We start from the raw sequence: 26986 nt of genomic DNA, 5'->3' as shown, positions 1-26986 counted from the left end.
TGTTATACACAAACAACGAATCATGGAACACTACATCAAAAAAATAAATAAATAGGGGGAAAAAAAAAAAGAAAAACTGTAAGAGAAGTGGGTTGGGGAGAGTCAACAGTTACTGAGATATCCAGCGGCAAGTCACATCCCTAACAATCTCTCTATTATTCTTACTTTTGTCTACTTCTCACACAAACCAGCTGGTATTTTCAGGCTTATGAAACATAGTCTCACATTCAACATACTATATGCTAAGCATGATATCCATATTTTTTGCAACTGCAGCAGAAGAAAATTTCAAGGTAGTAAGCAAGATGTTTGCTTGTTTTACCAACCTGTGTTTCTTTGTACCCATTACCTCTACCACTAAAGAATCCTATGTTCTGCCCTCAAGATATGCTATGCAGAGAGGAAAAAAAATTACAGAAATGCATTTTATTTACTTTTGAGCTTCACAATGAGACTTTATCAATCTTTGACAGATATAAGTGCTTGGGGAGATCATGCCTAGCCAATCCTTGATTGCCTCATATAGGGACCCACCTTCTGTCTTCTGAGAAAGTTGCTGCAGTTAAGAGGTTGGTGGAGGAAAGGATGGAATAGAGATTGAGCTAGAAAAAGTGGACAGTGTAGGACCAAGAGACCCTGTATCCAGTCCCCTTCAAGAACGAGAACGCTTTCAGGGTGACAAGTTGATGGTGATAAAACACCAGATAAGTTTAATGATGCTATGTGGCTCAAACCAGAGGATAATGTTAGGAGACATCTAGCTTCCAATAGAAACCCTACATCTAGCATGATGGAGAAGCCATAACTGAGGGCAACATCGAGGCAGAGGAGTCCATAGCATCCCATTATGGAGAAAGAGCATATGGCAACAGTACCACATCCCCATCGGGAACATGGATGAGCTAAGAGAAGAGCATGCACTTTAAGTGGCTTTATGGTACTCAAATAAATTTGAGAGGAACAAGAGTTTCCAGAACATGAAGAGCTGGACAAGGGTTAGGCAAATACCCATCCTGGGACTTAATGCCTCACCAGCATGTTGCAGAAGTGAAAGTAGGTCTAAACCTTCAATTGAGAATATTTAAACCTGTATGTAACTCATTTATAAAACCTGAATTTATTATTTACCCCAACAACACTGAGAACAATCCATAAAACAACAAATCATAGAAGATTAAACTGTCTGCTATTAATAAGGCAAGAGAATGAGAATCAAAAATTATTCAAGTTATTGAAATAAAGGTAGTTACATCTCTGCAAGTCTCCATCTGAGACCTTTTTCACTGCAATATTTGATTCTTATAATATTTTTAAAAGATTTTATTTATTTGAGAGAGAAAGAGAGCATGAGAAGGGGAGGGGCAGAGGGAGAAGCAGGCTCCCCACTGAGCAAGGAGCCTGATGTGGGCTCGATCCCAGGACCCTGGGATCATGACCTGAGCCGAAGGCAGATACTTAACCGACCCAGGCGTGCTTTAATTCTTATAATATTTTCAGTAGGCTGAATAATGGCCCCAAAGACATCTGGAACATATAAATGTTGCCTTATATGGCAAAGACTTTGCAGATGTCATTAACTTAAAGATACTGAGAGGAAGAGATTATCCTGAATTATCCAGGTAGGCTCTAAATCCAATTACAAGGACCTTTATAAAACAGAGACAGAAAGAGATGTGACCCAGACAGAAGAGGAAAGGGCAATGTGATCACAGAGAGAGACTCAAGTGACACGGACACAAGTCCAGGAACGATGGTAACCACCAGAAGCTGGAAGAGGCAAGGAATGGAGTCCTTCTAAAGCCCCAGAAAGAGCCTGCCCTCATCTTGAGTGCAGCCCAGTGACCTTAATTTTGGACTTCTCACCTCCAGAACTGCTAGAGATTACATTTCTGTTGTTTGAAGTCACTAGGTCTGTGGTAAAGCAGTAACACTGTCTAATGAGCAAGTTATAGTTGCATCTTACAGAAAAGGAACCTGAAGTTCAGAATAGTGAACATCTCAGGATTTGAACAGCATCCGCATGTCTGATCCCACGTCGACGCTGTTCATCTGCAAGCACTGCCTCTGCCTTCTCCCCCAGAGCTCCCACTGGAGGGGCATCCCTGCTGCTTCTGCCACCCCCCTAGAACTCTCACTGGAGGGGCATCCCCTGCTGTCTCTGCCTCCCCCCCCACCACAGCTCCCACTGGAGGGGCATCTCCTGCTGTCTCTGCCTCCCTACACAGCTCCCACTGGAGGGGCATCCCCTGCAGCCTCTGCCTCCCCCGACAGCTCCCACTGGAGGGGCATCCCATGCTGCCTCTGCCTCCCCCCACAGCTCCCACTGGAGGGGCATCCCCTGCTGCCTCTGGCTCCCCCCCCCCAGAGCTCCCACTGAAGGGGCATCCCCTGCCACCTCTACCTCCCCCAGAGCTCCCACTGGAGGGGCATCCCCTGCTGCCTCTGCCTCCCCCACAGCTCCCACTGGAGGGGCATCCCCTGCTGCCTCTGCCTCCCCCACAGCTCCCACTGGAGGGGCATCCCCTGCTGCCTCTGCCGAGCCTATTTATATCTTGCTCATTCTTTCCATATCAACTAAAATCCTCTCTCATGTTCCTGCAGCTCTTATGTTTCAACTGCTCCAAATTCTTTTATTTTGAAATGTGTTCAATAAATATTTACTAATTAAGTGAAACTAAAAAACCACATTTTGAGTGTAAGGGGAACAAAAATAATGGGCAGTATTTCAAATCATATCAATCTTAATCTCAAATGAAAGTAACATAAATCACTTGAATTTGGGCTGTACCAAAAAAGGAAATAAAACAAAAAAGGGCAGAAAAACCAAGCTGTATTTGAACAGTTATGACAAATGTGTAATGAAAAGCACTTTTGTGATCACCAACCAAGCGGCAGTCTACATGTAAACTAAGCCCAGCACAGCAATCTAGAAAGGAAAGATAACATACGATATTCACGGAAAATTTCACAGAACTGTAGTACTGAATGTCTAAATAACACATAACTAGCATGGGGAAAATATCCTGGTAATCTTAAGGAGAAAAATTTCTTCAAAGAAAGCTAGATTAACTAGAGTGTGTGAGAAAGCAGAAGACATATTTTTCATTCCTTCAAAGATGATTTCTGGATATTCTAGTGAAAATTCAGATAACATATAAGGAAGTAAAATAGCAAAGTCCAGAGGATCAGATGCGGCTACAGGTTCTCGTCTCACACACTCCTGTGGTAATGGAGCTAAAATTTCCTTATCACAGAATCTGGGTTTTCAAAATTATATTATATTAATAATCTTTTCAAATGTATACATTGCTATACCAATTGGATGCACATGACCTGAGCCTAAGGCAGATGTTTAACGACTGAGCCACCCAGGTGCCCCCTGGTTTCTTTTTTTAAAGGTAACTAACTAAATACAGACTTTAATAGGGGAGAGTTCAACATGAAGATACAAGATGCCTAGATGGATAACTTGGAGAGGAAAAGAAGAATGAGTAAAGGGAGATGAAAAGTTGCTGAAGACCAGCTTTGTTTTGCTTAGGCTAGGCCTGGGACATCATCACCGAGACATGAGAATGGGGGAAAAAAAAAAAAAAAAAATACTAGTTAGTCTAGATGGCTTCTAGTTAACTTTCTACTGATTCTTTCTCTTCAGTGTCATTCTAAAACCAAGTGGATTTTAACCAACTAATGATCCTACTAAGTAACTTATAATACATGTTTTAAATGTCAAAAAGAAACAAATTAATTCTGTAACTGGGGGCTCTCTGCTGCAATTCTCAAAAACAATGATACTAAGAACTGTCACGCAGAATGAGTTCAAATACTTTTTGGATTACCATGTGATAAATGACCCTAGGTACCTTTCTCAGAAATTCATCATGATTCTTTTAAAGACCTTATTAAGACCCTAAGGACTTCATAAAATACTATATTAAAATATACTATCAAAACTTTACACATACAAGTCTACTTAGAAAACATTCTGCAGTACTCATCAGGCATTGGAAAGTGAATGACAATGACTGTATACCACTTCTATGTAGGCAGAAAAAGAAGAGAGAAGCCCTCCTAAATCACTTCAAAACAGTATCCAAAAAGGAGAAAAAGAGGGGGAAAAGCCTCCAAAGGAGTAAAGAAAAGCTTTCTTAAAACTAAAAGTTTTATCATGTCCCTTGAAGTTTTATCTTTGTTTCTGACAGACCAGCGTGAAGTGTCATAGCAATGCAACGAAATATGGCCAAATAATAACTACCTGTAATTCTGTTTTCTGTTTAATTTCCAGAAATTTTTTCTTAAAAAAAAAAAAGAGAGAGAGAGAAGGAGAAGAGAGGAAAGAAGTTTCTTCTGAAACTGTTGATTTCACTTCAAAGTCTTTTAAAAACCCTCAATCCTCCCAGAATGGAAACTGTTCACCTGTGACCTTCTGCCTGGATTTCTTCGCTGAATCTACTGAAAGTACAGCGTGGGGCTTAAATAGAAACCTGAGTCCCTACTCTTCTCATCACTTGATAAGAGAAGAAACAAAAGTGGCTTTTACCTCTAATTCGCCCAGAAAACAATTCTTTGTATACCTTTGTTACAGGAAACTCCAGGAGACAAATGGTCCTTGTACTTCTCTGGGCGAGGCAGAAACTACATACATTTTGTCAATCTTATTTTCAGATAAAAATGAACAGCCTCTGACCAAGCAAAACAAAAACTGGAGAAGCAAAGGATAAAAATAGGGCTCAATTCTGAAAGGTTCCTTAACCTAAGAAAACTATCTAATACTAGCGAGCTCACCTGGAAAAATCGCTAGCACCATATTCAGCTCCATAAGTGCAATTAATAGGAAAATCTTGACACTTAAGCTTGATGGGTGTAAAGGCCTTGCAGATCATTCTTCAACAAACTGAAGTAGTCTTCATATTAACTTAGACTCACCAATCACAACTTGTATTCATAGAAATCCTTACTTTTCCGCAAAGTATTTGCATACACATCACCTCAAGCTGATTGATAAATACTCAAAAAGTTTAGAAACCCCTTCCATAAATTCTAAGTTACCTAATGCATCCTTTAAAGACTGAGAGCAAATTTCCATCTAGGTACCCGTGTTGCTTCTTTGGCTTCTTTTCCTAGTCTCTTCCTTCTATGTACATTGTAATCCATCCTTTGAACTGCTCGGTATAAGTACCTTACAGTTTGGTACAGTTTAGTTCAAAAACCATTTATTTGTTCTAGACCCTGGCTTACAAAAAAGTATACACAGAGTTCCAGCTCTCATGGAATTACTGTCTAGTTTTAACAATATGATCACTATTAAGATAGTTGCAGAAAATGTAACAGCAGCTCAGAAGATGGGTACTTGGCCCAACATGAAGCTTCAGGAAGATGTCTCAGTCTTTAAAAATCTCTTTGTTTTTAAAATTGTGTTTGCTTCCTTTTTTCTGATTTCTAAAATAATACATTCCCATTATTGGAAATTTGAAAACCATGAACAGCGGACAATTACAATCCATTTTTAAATCTATCAATCAGGAATTAGGACTTAACATTTCAGTATATTCCCTTCTTATTTTTTTCTCTGGGTCTATATGAATGTATTTGTATATATTTTTCGCAAAACTTAGAAAACATTGTATATGTGTTTATATATATACCTTCAATCAATCAGCTTTAAAATCTTATATCTGTCCACATCAGTCTTCAAAGGAAGAACTCCAAAAACGTGATCAAAAGCTGCATAACTTATATCCCATGGATGTACTGTAATTTATTACGTCCCCCTATTATTATATCATTAGGTTTTATTTTTCTAATTAATATTGTAAATAATCCTGCTTGAACAGCCTTATATCTATTTCTTGGACAAATCTGCTTGTTTTCCACACCCCAGTCTAGCATGTACGTGTGGAAACATCCCCTCCCAGGACACACCTCATCACTGACTCCCGGTGCTTCTGTTATTTTCAGGATTTGCAATTTCCCAAAGGATGTATGAGAAATGGTGGTGCCAGCAAGTATCCTAATTGTCTCAAGGAACAGCTGCTTGGAACCTAGAGGAGACATATCTGTCTGCCTACGTGCTCTCCGATGGAAGGGGCGACTCTCCTTCATAAGGTTGAGCATGGGGTGCCTCCAGTTGCCTCTCTCTCTCTTTCTCTCTCTCTCTCTCTCCTCTAAGACTGTGGCACTAGGTTAGCTGGCTGTCAGCTTCGACAGTTGAGGGTTTTCATAATATTTTTAGGAAACGGCTAGCAGTTGTACCTTGTGACCATTTTTGACTAAAATTCCAAGTAAGCCTTGGAAAAGGCATAGCCAGGTAAAGATGGATGACAAAGAACTCGCTGAGAATCCTATGGCATGAGCAAGGAAACCAAGGCATAGAAACTGTAGTGTATGCAGGCAACTACAGGCCCTTCTTTCATGTATAAACTTAGAGGAGGAAGAGGGGAGACACAAGGCTGGAGATAGGAGGGGTAGGCAGGTCATAGGAGCTACAAGCCCTGCAAAGGACTTCGGACCCTAACGCACGAAGAATCAGGTCTGCATTCCCGTGGATAACCTTGATATGACCGGAGTCAAGGGGACCCATTACAAGGCTAAAATAATCCCTGAGGAGAGAAATGATAAGACCCAAACTCAGGCTATGAGACACTGAGAAGGAAAAATCAGTCGCACCAGGAGGCAGATTTAGTTATAAGCACTCTTCACAGGTTCATAGTTTCTGCCGCCAGCCTTAGCGTGCTACCAGGACATCGTGACTCCTCGAAGCTCAGGTCAGTTTAAGTAGAGAAGGAAGTCCAATGCCATATATCCTACGGCTTCATGATTATTTGTGCTGGTGATAAGGGTGGTCGAAACTCTGATGGCTGGGAGCTTACAGACAGCACTGAAAGTACGACTACACATCAGCTCCAGACAAAGGAAAAACACTTGTGCCAAGAAAGAAAGAAAGAAGAAAGAAAAGAAAGAAAGAAAGAAAGAGAGAGAGAGAGAGAGAGAAAAGAAAGAAAGAGAGAGAGAGAAAGAGAGAGAGAAAGAAAGAGAGAGAAAGAAAGGAAGAGAGAGAAAGAAAGAAAGAAAGAGAAAGAGAAAGGAAGAGAGAAAGAAAGAAAGAAAGAAAGAGAAAGAGAGAAAGAGAGAGAGAGAGAGAAAGAGAGAAAGAAAGAAAGAAAAAGGAAAAAAGTGAAGGAGCCACTTCAAAGCAGTGAAGCGTTTCCTTGGCACCGCTGTGCACCGCTTCTGTCTTAAAGAGATCACGTGAGTATAGCTGCACATATAAAAATGGTTTCATTAAAAGCCTCCAGTCATTCATTTTGCTTATTAAAGCCACTCCACAATGATATTCACAATGGAACTCTCAGCTGTCCCCAGCAATGACACTAAAATACAATTAATTCCTCTTCCTGAGGAGTCTATAGGTATGCGCTGGAGGTATTGTGTTAATTGCCGCTGCTTCATACCATGGCTTCAATTAGGAATCAAAATGGGAGCAAGACAAACATGGATTCCATTAAGTTCCAGAGGACTTAAAACTGAAGTTTCTGCTCCCGCCCCATTCCCCCCGCCCAATCCTCACGCTGATTAGAAACACAGAGGGCTCCATCTGGGGAACGACAGTGACATCCAGTGGCCATGAACTAGAACACACCAGTTACAAACCAGCATATGAGAGAAGGGCAAATTGTTTGTTGAGGTACTGATATTTTAAATTCAACGTCCATAAAGCTGTGTGAAACTAGAACCTCATCATAACATGATCCCAAGTCAGGCAAATCAGAGATTCGTAACAAAATCAGGATGTTTCACTGCCTCTGATGATTTAGTCTGCCTATTAAAATTCCTAGCAGCATACTATTAATAATTATTTGTCAGAAGAGATGAAATATTGATATTGTATTCACAGTTCCAAATGTCATATTACCATTTATGTTGCGTACAAATTCAAGGATAAGTCATTTCCAACAAGATCCTCTTGCTCAGCCAAAAGCAATACCTGGCTCTTGTTAGAAAGTGAACTGGGTTAGATCAGTTGGACCCTGGTAATTTCAATACCACCCTGGGAAGAAAAATTTATCTGAAAATATTTTTGAGGGTTCAAAATTTTAACTTGTTCTCACACCACAGATGAGAGACAAAGATGGAGAGTGAGAAAGAGACAAACCAACTACGGGATCCCAGGAACATGAGAAAAAACTCACTTCAGTGGAAAATGCAGACTTTAGACTCTGAAAGGACCTACATTTGAGCAATGCTTGACTCTAGGCAAGGAATTTCATCACCGAGTCTTTGTATTCCTGTATGTCAAAGGGAGATTAGAAAACACATCTTGCAGGGTTGCTGTGAGGCTAAGGGATGAGAAAGTCTATCAAGATTAATGTTCAACCTCTCACTCCATGCCTTGCACATGTAAGATGCGCATTAACAGTAGCTATGACACATACATTCATATTAAAACTACTACTAAGACTGAAGTTTCCTTTGCCACAGAAAATGTCACTCTGAAAACAGACTTTCGATTCCATAAACCTACCATATTTTGAATGTCACATGTTCCTCCATCTGACTTTAGTAAATTTGTGACGTGTTTTAAGGGATCAAAAGCAACAATGGTAGCACATTTATTAACAACATAAAATGTCTCTGACACCTTCCTAAGCTTATCGTGGTCACGAATGTGACCTCAAGTGCAGAAAACCCTCAACTCTCATCTATCCCACAAGTCACAATGTTCTCGCCTAGCAGGCTTCAGGGTCTCACAAATACCACACCTCATACCAGGGTAGACTCTCCTGTGAAGATGGTCCAACAGGGCATGTGCAACTAGGAGAAATGACATACTGGCCAGGATTGATCCAGGAAGCCACAGGTAGTTGGATATAGAAGCAAAACAAAGTTGCTTAGCCTCTAAAAGTTTGAATTCTGGCCTTCTGAGTAGTATACAGTTGACTCTTGAACAATGTGAAGCATAGGGGTGCAGACCTCCCCTTGCAGCCAAAATTCTGTGTGAAATTTTGACTCCCCTAGAACTTAACTACTAGTAAATAGCCTACTGTCGACCGGAAGGCTTACTGATGACATACACAGCCGATTGATACATATTGTGACATTACATGTACTAGATACTATATTCTTACAAAAGTAAGCTAGAGAAAAGAAATGTTATCAAGAAAATTATAAGGAAGAGAAAATAAATTTATAGTACTGGATGGAATTTATTAAAAAAAAAAACACACATATAAGTGGATCCACGGAGTTCAAACCCATGTTATTCAAGGGTCAACTGTACTTACAAAACTAAATCAGGATCATATTGCTCTCTGACTCAAAGACCTCCGTTCACTTTCTCTCTTACTCAGTGTAAAAGTCAAGGCCCTCTGGGGCCTCTGAGACCCTACACAAGCTGGTTCTGCAGTAGCCCTACTGAAGTCCACTCCATCACCCCCCACCTTACTCCAGAAGCGCTGGCCTCGGGCTGTGGCCTGAACACAAGCACGCTGCCACAAAGATTTTCCTCCATATCATGCTTCAGGGACACCTTCCCTGATCCCTCTAGTTAAAGTGCATCTCTCACTCACCCCTAGCATGCTCTTTCCCTCTTCTGCCCTGCCTTCCTTTTCTCCCCAATATAGGCAACTCCAACTTTTCAAAAGTTCACATTACACTCCTTTGCTTTTACAAAAGACCTACATTAGTATCTGTTTTTGCCAACCAACAGAATTCCAAAGGGGAAGGGGGGGTTGGGTGGCTCAGTTGGTTAAACGGCTGCCTTCAGCTCGGGTCATGATCCCGGGGTCCTGGGATCGAGTCCCGCGTCAGGCTCCCTGCTCAGTGGGGAGTCTGCTTCTCCCTCTGTCTCTCCCCCCGCATTTGTTCTCTCAATCTCACTTTCATGCTCTCTCAAATAAAATCTTTAAAAAAAAAAAAATCCAAAGAGGATTTTTGTTTTTACAAAAAAGGTGAAAAGTGAAAATACCATTCAGCGTTTGTTTTGCAGTGAGCCCTTATAAAGGCCGCGTGCACCACGGAGCCGCAGTGAGAGTGGTCCTGCCAAGCTCCTTCCAGGGAACCACACTCAGCCTCTCAAGCAACAAGCCACCGCAGCTTTAAATTTTGTCTGTGAGCATCTGTGCTTTATCTTGATTTATTTTGTGCATCTATTGGCAAGATGTGTCCTAAGATACCCGAAAATGCTAAGAGAGGTTATTTCTGGGGTCTGGGAATGCTCAAATATTTTCCCATATAAATTAATGGTAAGTGCCTCTTTGCTTTACACCATTTCAGCTTACGAAAGTTTTCATAGGCGTGCTCTACTTTCAGAGAGCAGGAGAAACCATACTTATCATCACCTAAGGGATTACAGATTTTAGTCATGTGTCTCGTATCTTTCTCTTCCGAGAAGTATGCAAACTCGCAAGGGCAGTGTTTTTTGTCTATTATGTTCACACTGTACCCCCAAGATCCACAAACAAAATAGGCTTGGTATAAAACAGTCAGTAAATATCTGCTAAACTGTGTGAGGAAGTCAACAGGAAAAGGCAGGAAGAGTTCTTAGTTTTTGTGGAATCTATAAAGTGAAAGAAAAAAAATCCTCAAGATGTATTTTTAGGTGCACACACACACAAAGAAGGTAGTCTACAAAAGTAAAAACAGATTATGTTAAAACAGAGAAATTAAATAAAAATAAGTAAGGAAAACAGAGATATTCATTAGCTATCATCATCTAACATTTCAGTGTATCCTTACAGAAATAAAGCAGCTAATAAATAAATAAAAGAAATGGAAGCTGGTAAATCTAATACGCATTAGTATTTGGATAGCACTATGTCAGCAATTTTTCTACTGTTTAAAGATATCATCTGAGGAGCGCCTGGGTGGCTCAGTCCGTGAGGCGGCCCTGGGACTGAGCCCCACAGCGGCTCCATGCTCAGTGCAGTCTGCTTGTCCCCCCACCTTTGCCCTTCCCCCACTCACGTGTGCACAGGCTCATGCTCTCTCTATCAAATAAATTAAATCTCTTTAAAAAGAGATATAATCCGAGTGAAAACAAAAGGAAAGAAAAAGAACACAAGAAAGCTGTGGAACTCAATTTCCTTCTCATAACCTTTGGTCTAAATGCATGGTTGATGAAGCCAGGAGACAATATTCTCACATCTTTGATTTTATTTCAGCATTTCCAGAAAATACAGTAATGGAGAAATACACTTCTATTTGATGCCTAAAAGTTTAAATTTAGTATGTAACTCAAATTAATTCTCCATGTTCCACTTTAAGCCTCCACATTAAAAGAACCTGTGCACTTTACTCCTTAATGTAACTTGCTGTGGTCTCTGTAAAAAATGGTACTTGATTTACAGAGTAGATTTTTATTATTAAACTTCAAGCTATTTGTTAGTGATAAACTGTAGTGACTATAACCAAAAAAATGTAAAGCTGCTCCAAAAGAAAAAGATTAAGGGTATAAAATACTGTAATTACATATTATGCTAATTAAGAGCTGTGGTCTCACAAGCATATGTAAAACTAGTTTAGAATATGGCAGCTATCTATTGAGAGTTAACGCTATACTTTTAGGAGATGAATGGTCATGAATAGAAGTTAAATTAGTGACAAACAGCAATGCAGAAAATATATGTGGAGCATTTTCTGCCCTAGGAAGGCGAGACGGCATATCACACTGGTGGGTAATGGCACATCTTCAAGAATTTAGGTTTTCTGTGAATGTTACTTGATAAGAAGGGGGAAAAAAAAGGATTTTGCAGATATGATTAAGGGATCTTGAAATGAAGAGCTTATCCTGGATTATCCGGGTAAACTCTAACCGGTACCATTTTTATAAGAGAGAGGCAGAGGGTGACTTGACACAGACAGAAGACGGAAATCCAGTGTGACCACAGAGGGAGGGACTGAAGTGAGGCTGCCAGAGCCAAGGAATGTCAGCGGCCCCAGAAGCTGCAAGAGACAAGGATCAGACTCTCTCCTGGAACCTCCAGAGGAAGTGCATCCCTGCAATGCCTTGATTTCAACCAAGGGATACTGATTTCAGACTTCTGGCCTCCAGAAGTGTGAAACAATCAATTTTCGTTGTTGTAAGCCCCCAGGTTTGTGGTCCTTTGTTACAGCAGCCACAGGAAACACATATGGAATTCAAAGAATCGAATGGCATTACCATCACAAAGTCCTTTCCTTTTCATTACTTATTATGGGAACATATTTTTTTTACACTCATATCTGTAAAAATAAGAAAAGGTGAAAGAAAACTGGTGCCGAATTCTGTCGCACTCTAGTAGAAGGACGAAAATCATTTATACCTTATTAAAGAAAATTGGGGGAAAAACCCTCTACATTTTACAACACAGAGATGCATTTAAAAAAATGCATTTAAAAAAATATGTTTTGAGGGGCGCCTGGGTGGTTCAGTTGTTAAGCGTCTGCCTTCGGCTCAGGTCATGATCCCAGGGTCTGGGATCGAGCCCCACATCGGGATCCCTGTCGGCAGGAAGCCTGCTTCTCCCTCTCCCACTCCCCCCGTTTGTGTTCCCTCTCTTGCTGTGTCTCTCTCTGTCAAATACATAAATAAAATCTTTGAAAAAAATGTTTTGAAAGAATACTCTTTATGTTTATGACTTTAAAATATAGAGGAGTTAATTAATTCTTCAAGAAAATTTTAGGGTACACACACCCCTAAAGAGAACCAGTGTGGATACTTCCCATGTCTGCATGACAACCAATTCAAAAAGTAGTTCAAATAACAGCTTGTTTTATTAACTTCTCAAAAAAAAATGTTGCTTGTGCTACCAAAGATTATTACAAAATCCATCTATCAATTTGGACTCTATGTTTTGGCTCCCAAATTCTCATAGCGCATTATTTAAACAAAGAAGTATGGGAAATGTGTAATATTTCTACCCTTACTTTCATTTTGTGTTACATTCTTCTCCCAACTACCAACACCAAAATAAAGAAAAGGGCTATTCATAATTCTCTTCTATTTTTCTATGTCTGAAGAAAATCTTTGCCATATAATGAAACTATAACAAACAGAAAAGCAATGATGTGGACTATGGTTCTGTATCCTTACCTAGACCTATGTGAGGCAGATGCTCAAAAAGGGTCCAGCTGTGGTCATCAATGTAATGATTCTTCAGGATCAACAGCTGGCAAACATCTCGGGCAGTTATGTCACTGGGTACCTCTAAAGCCCTGCTGGTTTCATCTTCACTGTATACTTTAATTACCTGTGTAGGTAGAAATAAGAAAATGAGCTAACATATCCTATTAAAAATATCATTCTAGTAAGTCATCAAACTTATTGGTTGAGCTGATTACAGAGTCTTTATATGGAATCTTATACATTAAATTTTCTAAAACACTGAATAAATGTTGCCTATCTAAGACTTGTTTATCACCTGTCAAAATCACTTTGTCCAGTAACTTCCACCCTCTTCTCTTCAGTGTCTAGATGAGAGGACGTTCAATGACCATTCGACGTCATTGCTTTACCATTCTGGTCTCTTAAAAAGCTACATATCTCTTAACAACATGTAAAATGTTCCATTCCATACTTATATCCTGTAATTTATCCAAGTAATATGGTCAGTTTATTCCCAGATATATACAGGTAGTAAAAGCAGTAAGTAGAATCAGCCTTTATGAAAAGATTTATTTCAGGTTATGGAAATTTTGGCAAAGACTGGTTAGATGTATACCAGATTCTTTTTCTTTTTTCCTTTGCAATTAGTTGTGTCCATGGGATTGAGTTTTAGTCAATGGAATGTAAGCACATTCAATATTGCACTTTCAGGCCTAGTCCATAAAGACCTCCCACATATTGTTCCCCATTCTCTAATGCCACCCTCCCACTGAATAGAAATGACAAGGATCCAGAGGGGAGAAAAGCCTTGGGACAGAAGGAGCCTTTGTCCCTTCATGACCACATGAAAGCTGCCCAAATAAGAATACCCACATGGAACTTGGACATGAGCAAGAAATAAACTTTGTGTTTACATACTGTGAATTTGTATTTATCTATTAAGGCAGCTAACGTTACCCGAAATTACACAGAATTAGGGAGAATTTCATACACAACACTCCCCTCAACATTTACCAAGTTGTGCTATGTGCTAGAATTTCCACTATTAATCATATAATTATTCCACTAATTATATTAATTAATTATAAGAAGATAAATACCCATAATAGTATAATAAAAGCAACATATACGCATAACACAGTGGGAAATGGTAAGAAAATTCACTGTAAGAAATACACTTGTTACAAAAATATAGACATTTCAACATTTTTAGTAATTCAAACAAATGCAAATTAAAATGACGTATTAATTCTATCCTTCTAATTTTTTTAAATTACACTTAATAACAGTGCGATGAAATACTTGCTCTCTCTCACAGTGATAGAAGTGATATAAATTGGTAAAATTATTTTGTACACCTATTGGAAAGTATTCAAAAGCAGTAAATGTCCATTCCTTTGACTCAGTAATTCCACATAGGTAAAGTATCTCAGCTCTGTCCTAAATGTGGAAAATGGCTTCAGGCATAGACCTATCCAGCAGGCACTATATATAATTCTATCAATCTAAATATTCTACAATGAAAGAATGGTAAATGATAGTATTTTCCTAGAATGGAATATTATATAGTGCTTACAAATGTTATTCAAGGAAATGATACAGGAACTTTCAAAAATTCTTAGGTAAAATAAAATCATGACATCAAAGTATATTTTGCATGGTACAGGGCAAGTTTCCTTGGGGACTGGCTACCAGGCACCTACCTATCTTCTAACAATATCCTGATTGCCTTTTAGAGCACACCGCCTCCCTCACCATCAGTCTTTCTGATTCTGGCAGCTCGGCCGTCAGCTCAGCCATGGAGAGCTGGAGCTGTGGGGACTGGCTTGGAAGAGCGGGTTGTTAAACATTCAGGAACCGCAAGCCAGGCATCCATCTTGAAATCAGCCACAGTAAGAGCTTGGATACCAAAGAAATTGGCAATTGCTACAAATAGGGCTTTTTTAAAAAAAACAACAACAACATTATTTTTAGGGCCAGTACCACTGCCTCAGATCCGATAGTTATTATCCAGACTCATCAACCGGCACCCAGAACCCCTCTGGTGACAGTAGTCATTTCAGAGAAAGGCACATGACCTAATCAGAACCAGTCAGAGAGGCAGTCTGGATATCTGTTCACATAACCATAAAGTGGACCCTCTTTCCTACTAGACAGATGTAGAATGAAGCTGCTACTGTTCACAAAGAGAAAGACTGTGGGAAAATGAGGTCCACGTGGAATAAGCCATGCTAAGAGATGGAAGAAGTCCTGAGAATATCTCTGAGCTCCTGGATCAGCTGAATTTGATTTCTTTGTGTTTTTATCATAGATGTGCTCTGAGGCTCTAAGTGTCTAGTGGTAACACCCACCTACTTATCTCTCTTGCTCTAGCCATGGACCCCCTCCAATTCAGTCTCCATACTGCTAGCAGAATAAACTTGTTAATTGCCAATCCAATCGGGTCACTCTGCTACTAAAGTTCTTCAATGGCTCCTCATTGTCCTAACTCACGCAGCTCATCATGTTTACGGAGACCTCTTACAAGGTACATATCCTTTGCTAAGTGTTTTAAAACAAAGCTGACACAGACAGAGACTGTTGTTTCCTTCAGAGAGCTTAAAGTCTAGTGGGGAAAGCAGTATTTAAAAAAAATAATTATAAACTAGGGCATAAAAATGCAGCATATTACTAATCACAACATGAGGTTAGGAGAGACCTGGAAGATATCCATGAAAAAGTGATATTTAAGCCAAGACCTGAAGTAAGAATGGGCAATAGCTAGGCAAAGGGAAGGTGAAAGCACTTCAGGCTAAGGGAACAGAAGTCCCTGGGTGCACTGGTAAAGGACTTTGGCAGGTTCTAAGACTGAGAGGAGTCAGGGAAGGCAGTTGCAGCAAACAAGGAGCCTGGTCCTAAGTAAACTGAAATGGTAGGTAGGATGGCGGTGATAGGGATGTGTGGTCCTAAGTTCAGAACTGACTTAAGAACCATCGAGCTCTTAAGCAGTAAACAAATACATAGACATGGATACATCTGGCGAGGGAGAAGAGGAAGAACAAAGGAAAGACAGAATCTAAACTGAACCCTGAGAAATACCAATATTGACTGGTGACTTAGAGGCAAGAAAGTCTGAAAGACCAAGTAAGGTAGAAATGGAACCAGGAAAATGGGAACCCATGGAATAAAGCCCAGACTCTAGCATGCACACAGCATGGACGTTCTCCAGGAAACCAGCCTGTAGAACAGGACATTCTGTGATCCTAGCCAAATATGACAGGTACTTGCCATCCGTTCTTTCTTGGTTTCATGTGAATTATCCTCTACTTGGAATCAACGCTTCAGCCTCCAACAACATGCTTTATTTGGCAAATTCCTACTCATTATTTGGCCCCAGTTTCCATGGCTCTGCCTTGAGAAAGGCTTCCCTGACTACCCAAGGCTTTGTAATCTACAGTGCCCTTTTTCCATGCTCTTATTTTGTAATTTTCTATTTGCATGTCTTTCTCCTCAACTGTACTAATAATAAAGTCCTTCAAGGAAAATCTCTGTTTACTTATCATTTGACATCATATTTCAGGTACCTAGCCCAAGGCAGTGTATGGCTTACTAAAGATCTTTGGAACAAATGAACTTTGTACCCCTGTAGTGCCAATCAAAGTGTTTTTGACATAGGAGGGACTCGATACATATTTACAAACTTTAATTTAAAAATACTTTGTCACAAAGTATGTGATTAAATTGTTATGCTTGGTAAATTAAAATTATTTTCAATGATCAACAAATAAACAAGTTTTCTTATAAATATAGTTCCAGGTAAGAACTGACTCAGTATCACTGTTTGTGGGCAGTTCTGAGTTGTGAAGTCACTGAGGTTGCTACATGGAGTCGTATGAAGAAGATCATGAAAATACACAGCCAAAATCAGGTGCAACTGTTTGAGCTTTCACTTCATTCGTTTTCTGGTTAAAACATGTGGTTCACTAAAATCCCAAGATTTGCTTGGAATCTCAGTGCTTCCCATGATTGCATGCAGGAAGGCTAGTGCTCTTAAGCGTGTGGCTTGAGGATCTGTATCTGTGCTAGACAGTTGGTGGGACTCTAAGGGATGCTGTCTGCTGTATGTCCATGTGCTGTGGCTAACACTGACTGATCAGGCCCTGTGCATGCTCCTGACAAAAGCAATTTGAAGACGACCACTCCTGAGAGGAAAAGAGGATCCGAGCCTGTGGCTGTTCCTTCAGGTGGCACAATGATGAGCCACTGTTTCAATTTCCTCAGAGGCCACTTGGCAAATCCCATGCCAGGAGATGGAGGGGAAATGGGAATGACATGGGGGCTGCTGGGAAGGTTCCCAGTAATTTCTGACTACCCATGTTTTCTTCCAGTAAACTCCCATCGCCTGGGCTAACAGAAGTATGCCTCTTACTTTTCATGCTCTATCTTTTATATCAGAGGAATTGAGAAATTAAAAAAAAACAAACAAACAACAACAACAAAAAACAAGACTGGAGACATTCTGAAGACTAAACCAAATTCAAGAAGTAGACAAGAACTGAACAAGAGGTAAATTTGGGGAAAATGAAAAATGTATCTAACCAATTAGGAAATGCCATTATTTTCTTTAGACTATGTTGTTGCAAATTTGAAAGACACAGGTTGCCAAGAATCAAAACACAAACATTTATTTTTTTTTGAGATTTTATTTATCTATTTGAGAGAGAGAGAGAGAGAGTGAGAGACAGAGAGCACGAGAGGGAAGAGGGTCAGAGGGAGAAGCAAACTCCCCGCCGAGCAGGGAGGCCGATGTGGGACTCGATCCCGGGACTCCAGGATCATGACCCGAGCCGAAGACAGTCGCTCAACCAACTGAGCCATCCAGGCGCCCAAAACACATACATTTAGAAGGGCTAGGCCAACTCAAATGTTTGTAATAGGTACATGTAGGCATTTTAAAATAAATAACACCTGCTCGAAGAAAAGCTTAATATTTTCTTTTGAGCTCCATTTCAAACTCGTATTCTTAAACTCTTATTTAATTCTGACATTTATCCCAAATACACATTTATCTAAGAATGATAAAATTATATTTTAATTGATATTCCACAGCAGTAAATCCCTGTCATCTCTCAAATCTACTCAATAATTGTGAAAAATTCCTTATTCTACAAAGGGGTGCCTTGTTAAAAAGTCTCATTTTACCACTATTTTTTTCTTTTTTTTAACTATTTTTTTTCTCCTTAAAATCTATGAAAAGGGGAAAGATCATCTAGGCCTTAACTCTCTAGGAGAGTTGACTATGCCTCTTGCCAAAAGTACTACTACACAAAACCATCTTATTTCAGAAAAGAAGTCAAGTCATCTGAAAACCTCCATGGCTAGTATGGATTAAAACTAAGTTAAAAACTTTTGTGATTAGGTAAAAAAAAACAAAAACAAAAACAAAAAAACAGCAAGGCTGTTCTTAATCATTAGAGCAAAATAGTGGTATCCTGTCTCCTCTACATCCTGAGTGGTAAAAAAGAGATCTTAAAATCATATAATTATGATACTTAATAAAGGGATATTATAATTTCCAGTTCGGTGGTCCCAATTCCCAGCTTGCTTTATAAAGGGAAAAATAGGGGGAGGAAAATATTATTCATACCAATTGATCATTTGAAATTATATGCCAGTAGGAAGAAATGCTGCCTGACACTAAAGAAGAATAGGAACTTTCTCTGTTTCATCAATGAATAGATACTTGACCAGCAAGAGACACACACACTGATAAGGTCTGTCCATAACATCCCTGCAGCATAAACAGAGAGCACACCCAAGGACAGCCAACAGTGTACACATGGGCTGTGTTTAGGCAAAACCCTTCCGTGTCACTGTAATCCTGACAGTCAGGGCAACCTTGGCCTTTGGAGGGGATTACAGCTTCAAAAACTGCGCTGGGAGCCTATGGTGTCTAGCAGGGCAAATGTACTACACAGGCACAGTCACCCCTGCAGGGGATGTGCTCAAATGTGGGTGGAACATGATCTCTGTTTTGGCTGACATCCTTATCGAGGTAGTTTATACACTTTATACTTCAATTCCCCTCAACTGCCCTCCATAAAAGTGGAGGCAAGAGATTAAAAACCCATATTCAAAGCAGTAGACACAACAACGTTCAAATACATAGAGGTGGCAAGAAATAGTTAACTTTTTAGAAGAAAGCTTGAGGTCCCGAAAGCCTTGAGACTAAAAGAGATAAAATATTTAAAATATAAGACAACGGCTATTTCTGAAAAATAAAGAGATCAAATGAAAGTCAATTCAACACGTATCACCTTGCCCCCCCAAAGCATGCGTCGGATTCATCTGCTGCAATCACCAGAAATTCTGATGCTCAGAACAGATGATTCGAAAAGCCTTCGGAAAGCACTGGGCAAGAGCCAAGCCGTCGGCCTTCTTCCTCCTCCTCCCTGCAGCCCCCAGGAATGCAACGGGCACGGGACAGTGAGCTAGTTCCTTCCCAGCCTGGATTCATCCTGGAACATGTGAAGCAAACTCAGGGTTGTCAGCCGGTCATGGGTCAATGTCACAGAGCAAAAGGGGGGCAGTGGACCCCTTGGTAAGTAATCAGCTACAGGGTAGCTTTCCCCCACTTATCCTTTGTCTTTTCAGAGACGGGAGAAGGGAGCAGGAATAATCATTCGGCAGGTAAAAAATGAGCACGGATTAAGCATACATGAACGAGAATCCACAGAATGAGAAAAATTAAAAGAAAAGAAGAAGGAAGCTGAGGCGGGGGAGAAAGAAAGAGGAAAAGAGAAGAAAAAAGATCATTGGGACATGGTTATCTTCTGTGTCAAAGCTTCTACTTTGGGAGAATTTAAATTTAATTTTTAAATTAACTACATTTAAAGACTACACTTAATATTTAATTAAACGTTGATTTTTATTTACTATTATTTGGTTTAAAATAATTTAAACAGCACATTTAAATACCAAGGCCTTCCCATGATGAAAAGTATATAACTTCTAAAAAGAAACATTAATTTATTTATTGTGTCTATTAATTATATGTTGCTCACATATGGTTAATAGGAAGTAAGAAATAAGGCCCATAGAGGTGTGATGTCACCTAGGTCCCGAAGTAAAGCTTATTTTTACAGCTTTCCACAGTAAAGCTTATTTCCTTAAAAGTTTGCCATCCAAGTGCAGTAGGATTATAAAGCAATCTTTTAATGTTTCCAGGGTTTTTTTTTCCCTATTATTTTCAACAGATAGGCAATGCACCTAAATCATGAGAAATATTTTTATATCAAGGTCAGAGTAGCCCTGGATTTTTACATTCTTCTAAATAAGGAATGCAGTGTTCTAAGATAAAAGAAGACATTCTTAGATATTTTGAATTAAGCAACTCAGTGTGTTCCCCTGAAGGAAATGGAAAATAATATATTCATTATTACTTATTCCAAATCTCTAACAAAATGGTATATTTTAAAAACAAATTCTGTTCCAAAAGACCCGAACAGCTCAAGGAAAGCTACTGCTTCTTTATTGCCACCTTGTGTTATTTTTCTAGCTGTCAAATATTTATTAAGAGCAAAATAGTACCGAGTTTAGAGAAACCAGGTTGTAGGGTGTCTTAAATTCTCTCCATTAAAAAATATTTCAAAAACACATTTTACTTGAGCATAAAGAGCCCATGTTCAATTAGTTATAAGATATTAACTCAAAATAAGAAAGATATTAATTCAAAATAGATACTGCCACCAATTTCAGAACTACAGAAACTGACCGGCACAAACAGGTCTATTCCATATCCTGTGGCTCTTTTCAAATGTATGCCCTGTGATCCTTCCCTTATTCTCTAACTCCAAACATACTATTTTTTTCTCAGTTTCTTGAAACAGCCATGCTCCTTCCTGACACAGGGTCTTTGCATATACCACTAGAGCTGCTCTGTACACTGTCCTCCCCCCCCCCTTCTACTTTCCATCCCTCAGATGAACCATCATTTCTGTGGGGAAATTTCAATGACCCTCCCCGTTTAGTTCCAGGCCCTTTGTTCCATGTATGTGTGTCCACAACTCTGTAATGACTATCCATCAGCCTCCAATGCTCAGAATGCTGCATGAAAGCAGAAATGACGTCAATGTCTGCTTCCCACTGTGGCCCCAGCAGTTGCCACAAGGCCTGGCACACAGCTGATAACCAAAACTATTCTTTTAGTGATGAATGAGCCCATCATGCACAGGCCCGTAGAAGACAACATTAAGGATTCCTAAACAGTAGCTTTGAAACCTCACAGGGTTTGAAAACCCCCACGGGAGGAAAAAATACACTGAGACCAAAGAGAAAACATAGGCAAGTTTTCATGAAATCTGTGAACTGAACAAAGGTGGATAAGGTGATTTCTCTGTCCCATTTCAATTCTGGTATTCTGTGAGAATTAAAAAAAAAAAAAGGTCAGAGGACATCTGGGCAGGACAAATATTTGTGAGCAAAGACACCGAGGGCTGAAGAAGCAAAAACACATGCATGCGACAATAGACCACTTTACCGAGATCAGAGGGACTAAGCTCTGAGGAGCAGGTGAGGAGGTCAGGAGGCCTGCAGAAGGCGGGTCCTCACCCAGCACTGCTGGACACTGGTTTCCATCAAAGCAAACCAGTGAGGAGGCCGCCACAGATGGGATCATTTTTTAGATACACAAATGACAGAATGCCTTTCTTCAATGGCTGGAAACAGAGAATTAAGTTTTAAATGGTAATTTTATAAGAATATGATTACAAAGTAGTAAGGGAATAATGATAAATAACCACATGATGACCTAAACATTTAGGAGCAGGTTCTATAAGTTAACAGAAAGCCTATCCTACAATGGCCTATTGACCAAACTGAGGCTAATTTTTCTCTCCCACTCAAAATCAGAGGCAGACGGCTCTGAGTTCGCTGAGGCGGGTCCACCACGTCACCACTGACTGAGCCAGGCTCCTTCCATTAGTCTGCAGTCCTCAGGGTCCCAGATGGGTCATCCCCACAGCATCTCTGTAAAAACTGTGAATGTGTCTACATTTGTATGTCATTTCATCTCAATAGGAAAACCACAGGGCATGCCTGGATACATAAATAAACAAATCGAATTGAAGGACCTGTGTTAGTGGAGATCCATGTAGAACCTCCAGGAGTTCTGGATATAAATTCAAAATGTAAGGATGGAGATTTAGGATGCGTTAATTTGTTTCCTATGCAGCACTGAGCCAAAGGGGCCCAGTGTGGCAATGCCCCACGGCTAGACGGCAGAGGATTGAGCAGTCACACCTGAGAGCTTGGAAGAGCGACATTGCCAAATCATGGCCTGGCCAGGCTTCCATCCAAGAGAAGAAAGCCAGTCTGCAGGCCAAGGGGCACGCAGAAAGTCCTCTTGATGCCCCTCTACTTTATTTGAGCCTCCAACTCTGTTCCTGACCCTTTCTGCTCTCCTTCTCGGGCCAAGAGCCCCACAAGCTACTCCTTCCTTGGGCTTCCTTTCTTTCTCCAGGGTAGCAAGACAGACTCAAGTGGGGGTTCAGTTTTGCAAAGAAGAAATTGGGAGCCCTTTCTGTATGCTCTGTTATGTGGCAGGGGGGGAAAGGCAAAAGAAACAGCTCCAATTTCATTATAAAAGAAGGCACACATTAAAAACGAAGTCTAAAGCTATCCTAAAGCACGCACACACATATCTACATATTTATACAAACGTCTTATTTTAGGACCTAAATCCAATATGAATAAAGATGGTCATATCCCAAATCCCACACTCATGTTTCCAATGACTTCATCAAAGGAGTGTTCTCTGAAGCCTCAGTGTTTTTAAAACTCATGTAATTCCTGTGAAGATGCCAGTGCTAATTCATCTTTGAAGTAAAAAAAACCTTCACAAGTGCTAATGTTTATTCAGATTTAAAGCAGAAAACCACTGGTCATGCTTATGTTGGACACAATGTTACTCCAGTATCTCATTTCAGGTTTTAAGCAATCATGTCTTCCCAGAATGCCCATAACACACGTCTAAGCAAAAAAAGTTAGAAACGGTGTCACACAGTGGGAAGGACAAGTTGGGGCAGGGTGGAGGAAAGGTTAAGAAGAGAGGGGGGCAACCAGGAAGAGAAGAAAGAGAATACGTATTAGTGCCCGGGGCACATCGGACATTTTACTGCAATTCTTGGGCTGCCTGGTGTCAAATGAAGCACTTTTAGGAACTACCTTATCTTACTAATTTTTTAAAAGCATGTTTCCTCACATTTAACTTCTCTGAAACTTGGAAGTAACTTGCCATCAGTGGTATGATCGATATAACTGGAAACATATAAAATAATGACACTTCTTGTAATTTAAGGTGCCATAGGATTAATGAAACATGCTGTGTTCAGGGTTTCTGGGACATTTGGGAGATATTATAATAGTGTATATATATTATACATATATATATAATAGTATAAACTTACAATAGCATACAAAATATCACTTTCTAGGCCAAACATTCCCATGCTGTGACAGCAGTAGAAGCAAGTAATTTATAACCATTTCGGTCATTTTACCTTTTCTTCCTTTTTCTAAATATTTATTTTATATTGATGCAAAACACATATAGAACATATCCCTGTAAAAGAAATGTAATCAATACTGTTCGAAACACAGAACAGTAAAGGTCAAAAGGACTCTTGGAGAACATCCACTGAAATCCTCTCATTTTACAAACAAAGAAGCCACTTCTGAGGAGCGTCTGACTTGCTTGGGGATGCCCAGCTATTCCCTGGCAGAGCCAGCCAGGGAATCTGTCTCCCGGCCCCTCCCTGACCCTGTTCTTGCCACTCTGTTCCTCCAACGTTCATGCTGCTGTAAGCCGCTGCTTCTATATGGCATCCCAGATAAAAGCATTAGATAACTAAAAACCACAGCACAGAAATGCACATATGTCCCTAAGCACCTAGCTTTTTGAATGTCAAGACAGGTTGTTCTTTGGGTTTCACTTTTTGCAGCATTAACTTGCCCGAAAAATTGCATGTTCTGAAACAGCCAGCAGAGGGAGTCTTTACTTCTCAGTGAGCACAAATAGAGAAAACAGGAACTTTTGAAAACTACAACTATAACATTGTTAGCCCTATGGAGGTCCTATTATAATTACAAGAGTTTTAAAAAGTTTAAAGCCATTTTAAAATATTCTTAATTTGAATGTTTCAGATAAATCATGTGTACATCTTCAATAAGGATTTTTTTGGCTATATATATACATATATATATACATATACTATACACATACACTGTATATAAAGTCACCTCAGTAACAACCTTTCCTAGAACTCAAGGTGGAGTTTCTCCCTAGTATTTTAGAAAGGTGATGTCAAAATATTTCTTTGAATCTTGATAGAACTACCCAAACGAATTTGACTTCTGAAACTATAAAATAAAATTCCTGATATTTTCACAAACACAACTGAATGTATATGTCCAAACACGCATGCTGATTAGGACGTATTTATACTCACTTTCTGACAATGGCATGTGTGCCAAAAATGATTTTCGAGTTCCTCTTTAGGAACTGTCTGGAAGACCAAGTATTATTTATTTCTATCTTCCAGGGATAGAAAATCTTTACCCTACCCTCTCAGAGGGTTTAATATCTGAAATTACCAAATGTCTTGCTTCTTTCTTCTGCCAAAAAGAGACTGTTATTTTCTAGATTTGACCCGGGGTCCTGGGGCACGGCCAGGAGAGCCAGCCCTGAGACTGCTCCCAAGCAAGAGTGAGACTGTTGATCAGCCTGACGATTTTTAATCTGCTTTCATTGCCAAATGTGGACCAGGCATCGTGGTTTACAAAACAACATGAGTTGGGGCGCCTGGGTGGCTCACTCGGTTAAGCGTCTGCCTTTGGCTCAGGGCATGATCCCAGGGTCCTGGGATCGAGTCCGGCATCAGGTTCCCTGCTCAGTGGGGAGCCTGCTTCTCCCTCTGCCTGCCTCTGTCTGATAAATAAATAAATAAATAAATAAATAAATAAATAAATAAATAAATAAAAAACAAAATCTTCAAAGAAAACAAAACAACAACAAAAAAACAAGTTATGGCCCCCATTCACATAGTTTCAGCCCAGGTGCTCATGGTGATGGTGGACTTTGGAGTCTGCTCTGTGATCAGATCCTAAGCCACCAGATCACCAGTGATGAGTCCTAGATTTCTCATTCTATAGAATGGGCAAATAGCTGGTAAATTCATAGGACTCAATTAATATAATTGATTTTTACTATAAATTTTTGAAAGCAAATAAGGCATTTAGTAAGTCTCAAGAGATTCCTACAGTCCAGCCGAGCTCTAAGGAACTCCGACATATGGTTTAGTCACTACATCTTTGAGGCAAGATTGAGTGCACAAGGAAAAACGACAAGAGGGAAAAAGAGATGCAGGAAGGTGGGACTGGTCCAACGAGAGGACTGAGGAGAGGGCAGAGCGCACTGAGTGGTGAATGCAGAAGGCTCTGCAGCAGGCACGCCCATGAGGCTGGGAGAGGCAGCCTCTGGCAGGCATGGGGCTGACCCGGCGCTCAGTCCTGCCTGATCACTGACCAGACATGTGCTTTGGGCAGGACACTTAACCTCTCCCCCCCACCCCCCCACCACCCCGAGCTTCACATTCCTCATCCCAAACTGGGTTTGGGTTCTTATGAGGACTAAAGAGAATGTGTTATCAGTGCTGAACACATTAGAGCTGTTTTTATTTTATGGGTGTGTGTCAAGGGCAGTGAGTATACCAAGTTGTCCACAGCAGCGAGCTGGAGCTGGATAAAGGTCATGAAGAGGCAGGGGAGACCAGCTGAGGTGGACCCTGAGTGTATGCCTTTTCACCACAGGTGTGAAATGAAGGAAGAATGAAGTGAATGCAACAGGAAGACAAATGTATCAACTAATAGTAATCATATACCAACTTTGTACCTTCCCTATGTTGGGCACTTGAGTCCAGAGACGATCAAGTGACACAGTCCCTGCCATCATATAGTTAACGTTCCAAGTAATGTCACCTTTGTCTACCAAAAATAATGTCTTCCTATTAGGCACAACTTTACCTCTTGCATATACAGAACCCTGCCTGATTCTTCCCAGGGCAGTGAAAAGACAAACAAGCTAACCTATCTTACTATACTTAAATCTGTTCCCAGATTTTTTTTAAAAATTCACCAGCATTTAATAGTCAGATTAATTTTTTTAAATTCAATTAGAGCCCCCCCCTAAAGTTACAGAAAAGGAGTTGAAGGAACCAGCACATGAAAGGTACACAGTCTTTCTCTTCCTGGCTGCATTATAACAAGGACAACTACTTTTTGTTTATTTGTTACAAGGGAATTTTTAGGTAACTACCTCAATAGGATAGGGCACAAAAAAAAAATTTAAATTCATAGTAATAGGGAGATTTTAAACTTTACGAAACTAGTAAAACATGCCATTTCATAGATGGGGGAGGGAAGGAACTCGCATTTGTTGATCTTCTACTATGTGTCAAGTACTTCTAAATACTCATCCTATTTAATCCTCACAACTGTTCTGTGAGGAAGCATCATTATCCCCAGAACAGAGAAACTGATTTTCAGAAATGTTTAAAAGAAGGCACTCAAAGTCACACCACTGGTCAGTGACAGAGCTGAGCTCAAACTCAGAGCTTTCTGACTCTAAAACACACAAACAATCTTTACCATATCACACTTCCTAAAAACTCACTTCTCAGGAAAAGAAACTTTTTGTGAAAACACAAAATCCATTTGTCTGTGTCGTACCCTTCCTAGATGGATATGCAGCAAAGTTACCCTGTAAACAATTAAAAGGGCAGAAGAAAGATCAAGGTTTAGCAAGAATGAGAACTCCAGGTAAACAGCAATAATCATACTCATTACCACATCACAACCCCCTCCCAAGCTAGC

The 26986-nt window shown here is 40.0% G+C and overlaps 1 protein-coding gene across 3 annotated transcripts in view; it reads right to left on the bottom strand.

Moving 5' to 3' along the window:
* The window catches only part of GRB14 (growth factor receptor bound protein 14), a 113104-nt gene that overhangs the window by 29316 nt on the left and 56802 nt on the right, over positions 1 to 26986 (bottom strand). For all 3 annotated transcript variants that reach the window (XM_025852988.2, XM_073883227.1, XM_025852996.2), the window contains one exon: positions 13067 to 13223. In XM_025852988.2, coding sequence (XP_025708773.1) covers positions 13067 to 13223 — 157 coding nt within the window. The remainder of the gene's footprint in view (positions 1 to 13066; positions 13224 to 26986) is intronic.

The sequence above is a fragment of the Callorhinus ursinus genome, unplaced genomic scaffold (assembly GCF_003265705.2).
Source record: "Callorhinus ursinus isolate GAN/ISIS: 27379988/994484 unplaced genomic scaffold, GSC_fseal_2.0 scaffold2, whole genome shotgun sequence".
Classification (NCBI taxonomy): Eukaryota; Metazoa; Chordata; class Mammalia; order Carnivora; family Otariidae; genus Callorhinus; species Callorhinus ursinus.
This window is presented reverse-complemented; position numbering and strand designations above follow the sequence as displayed.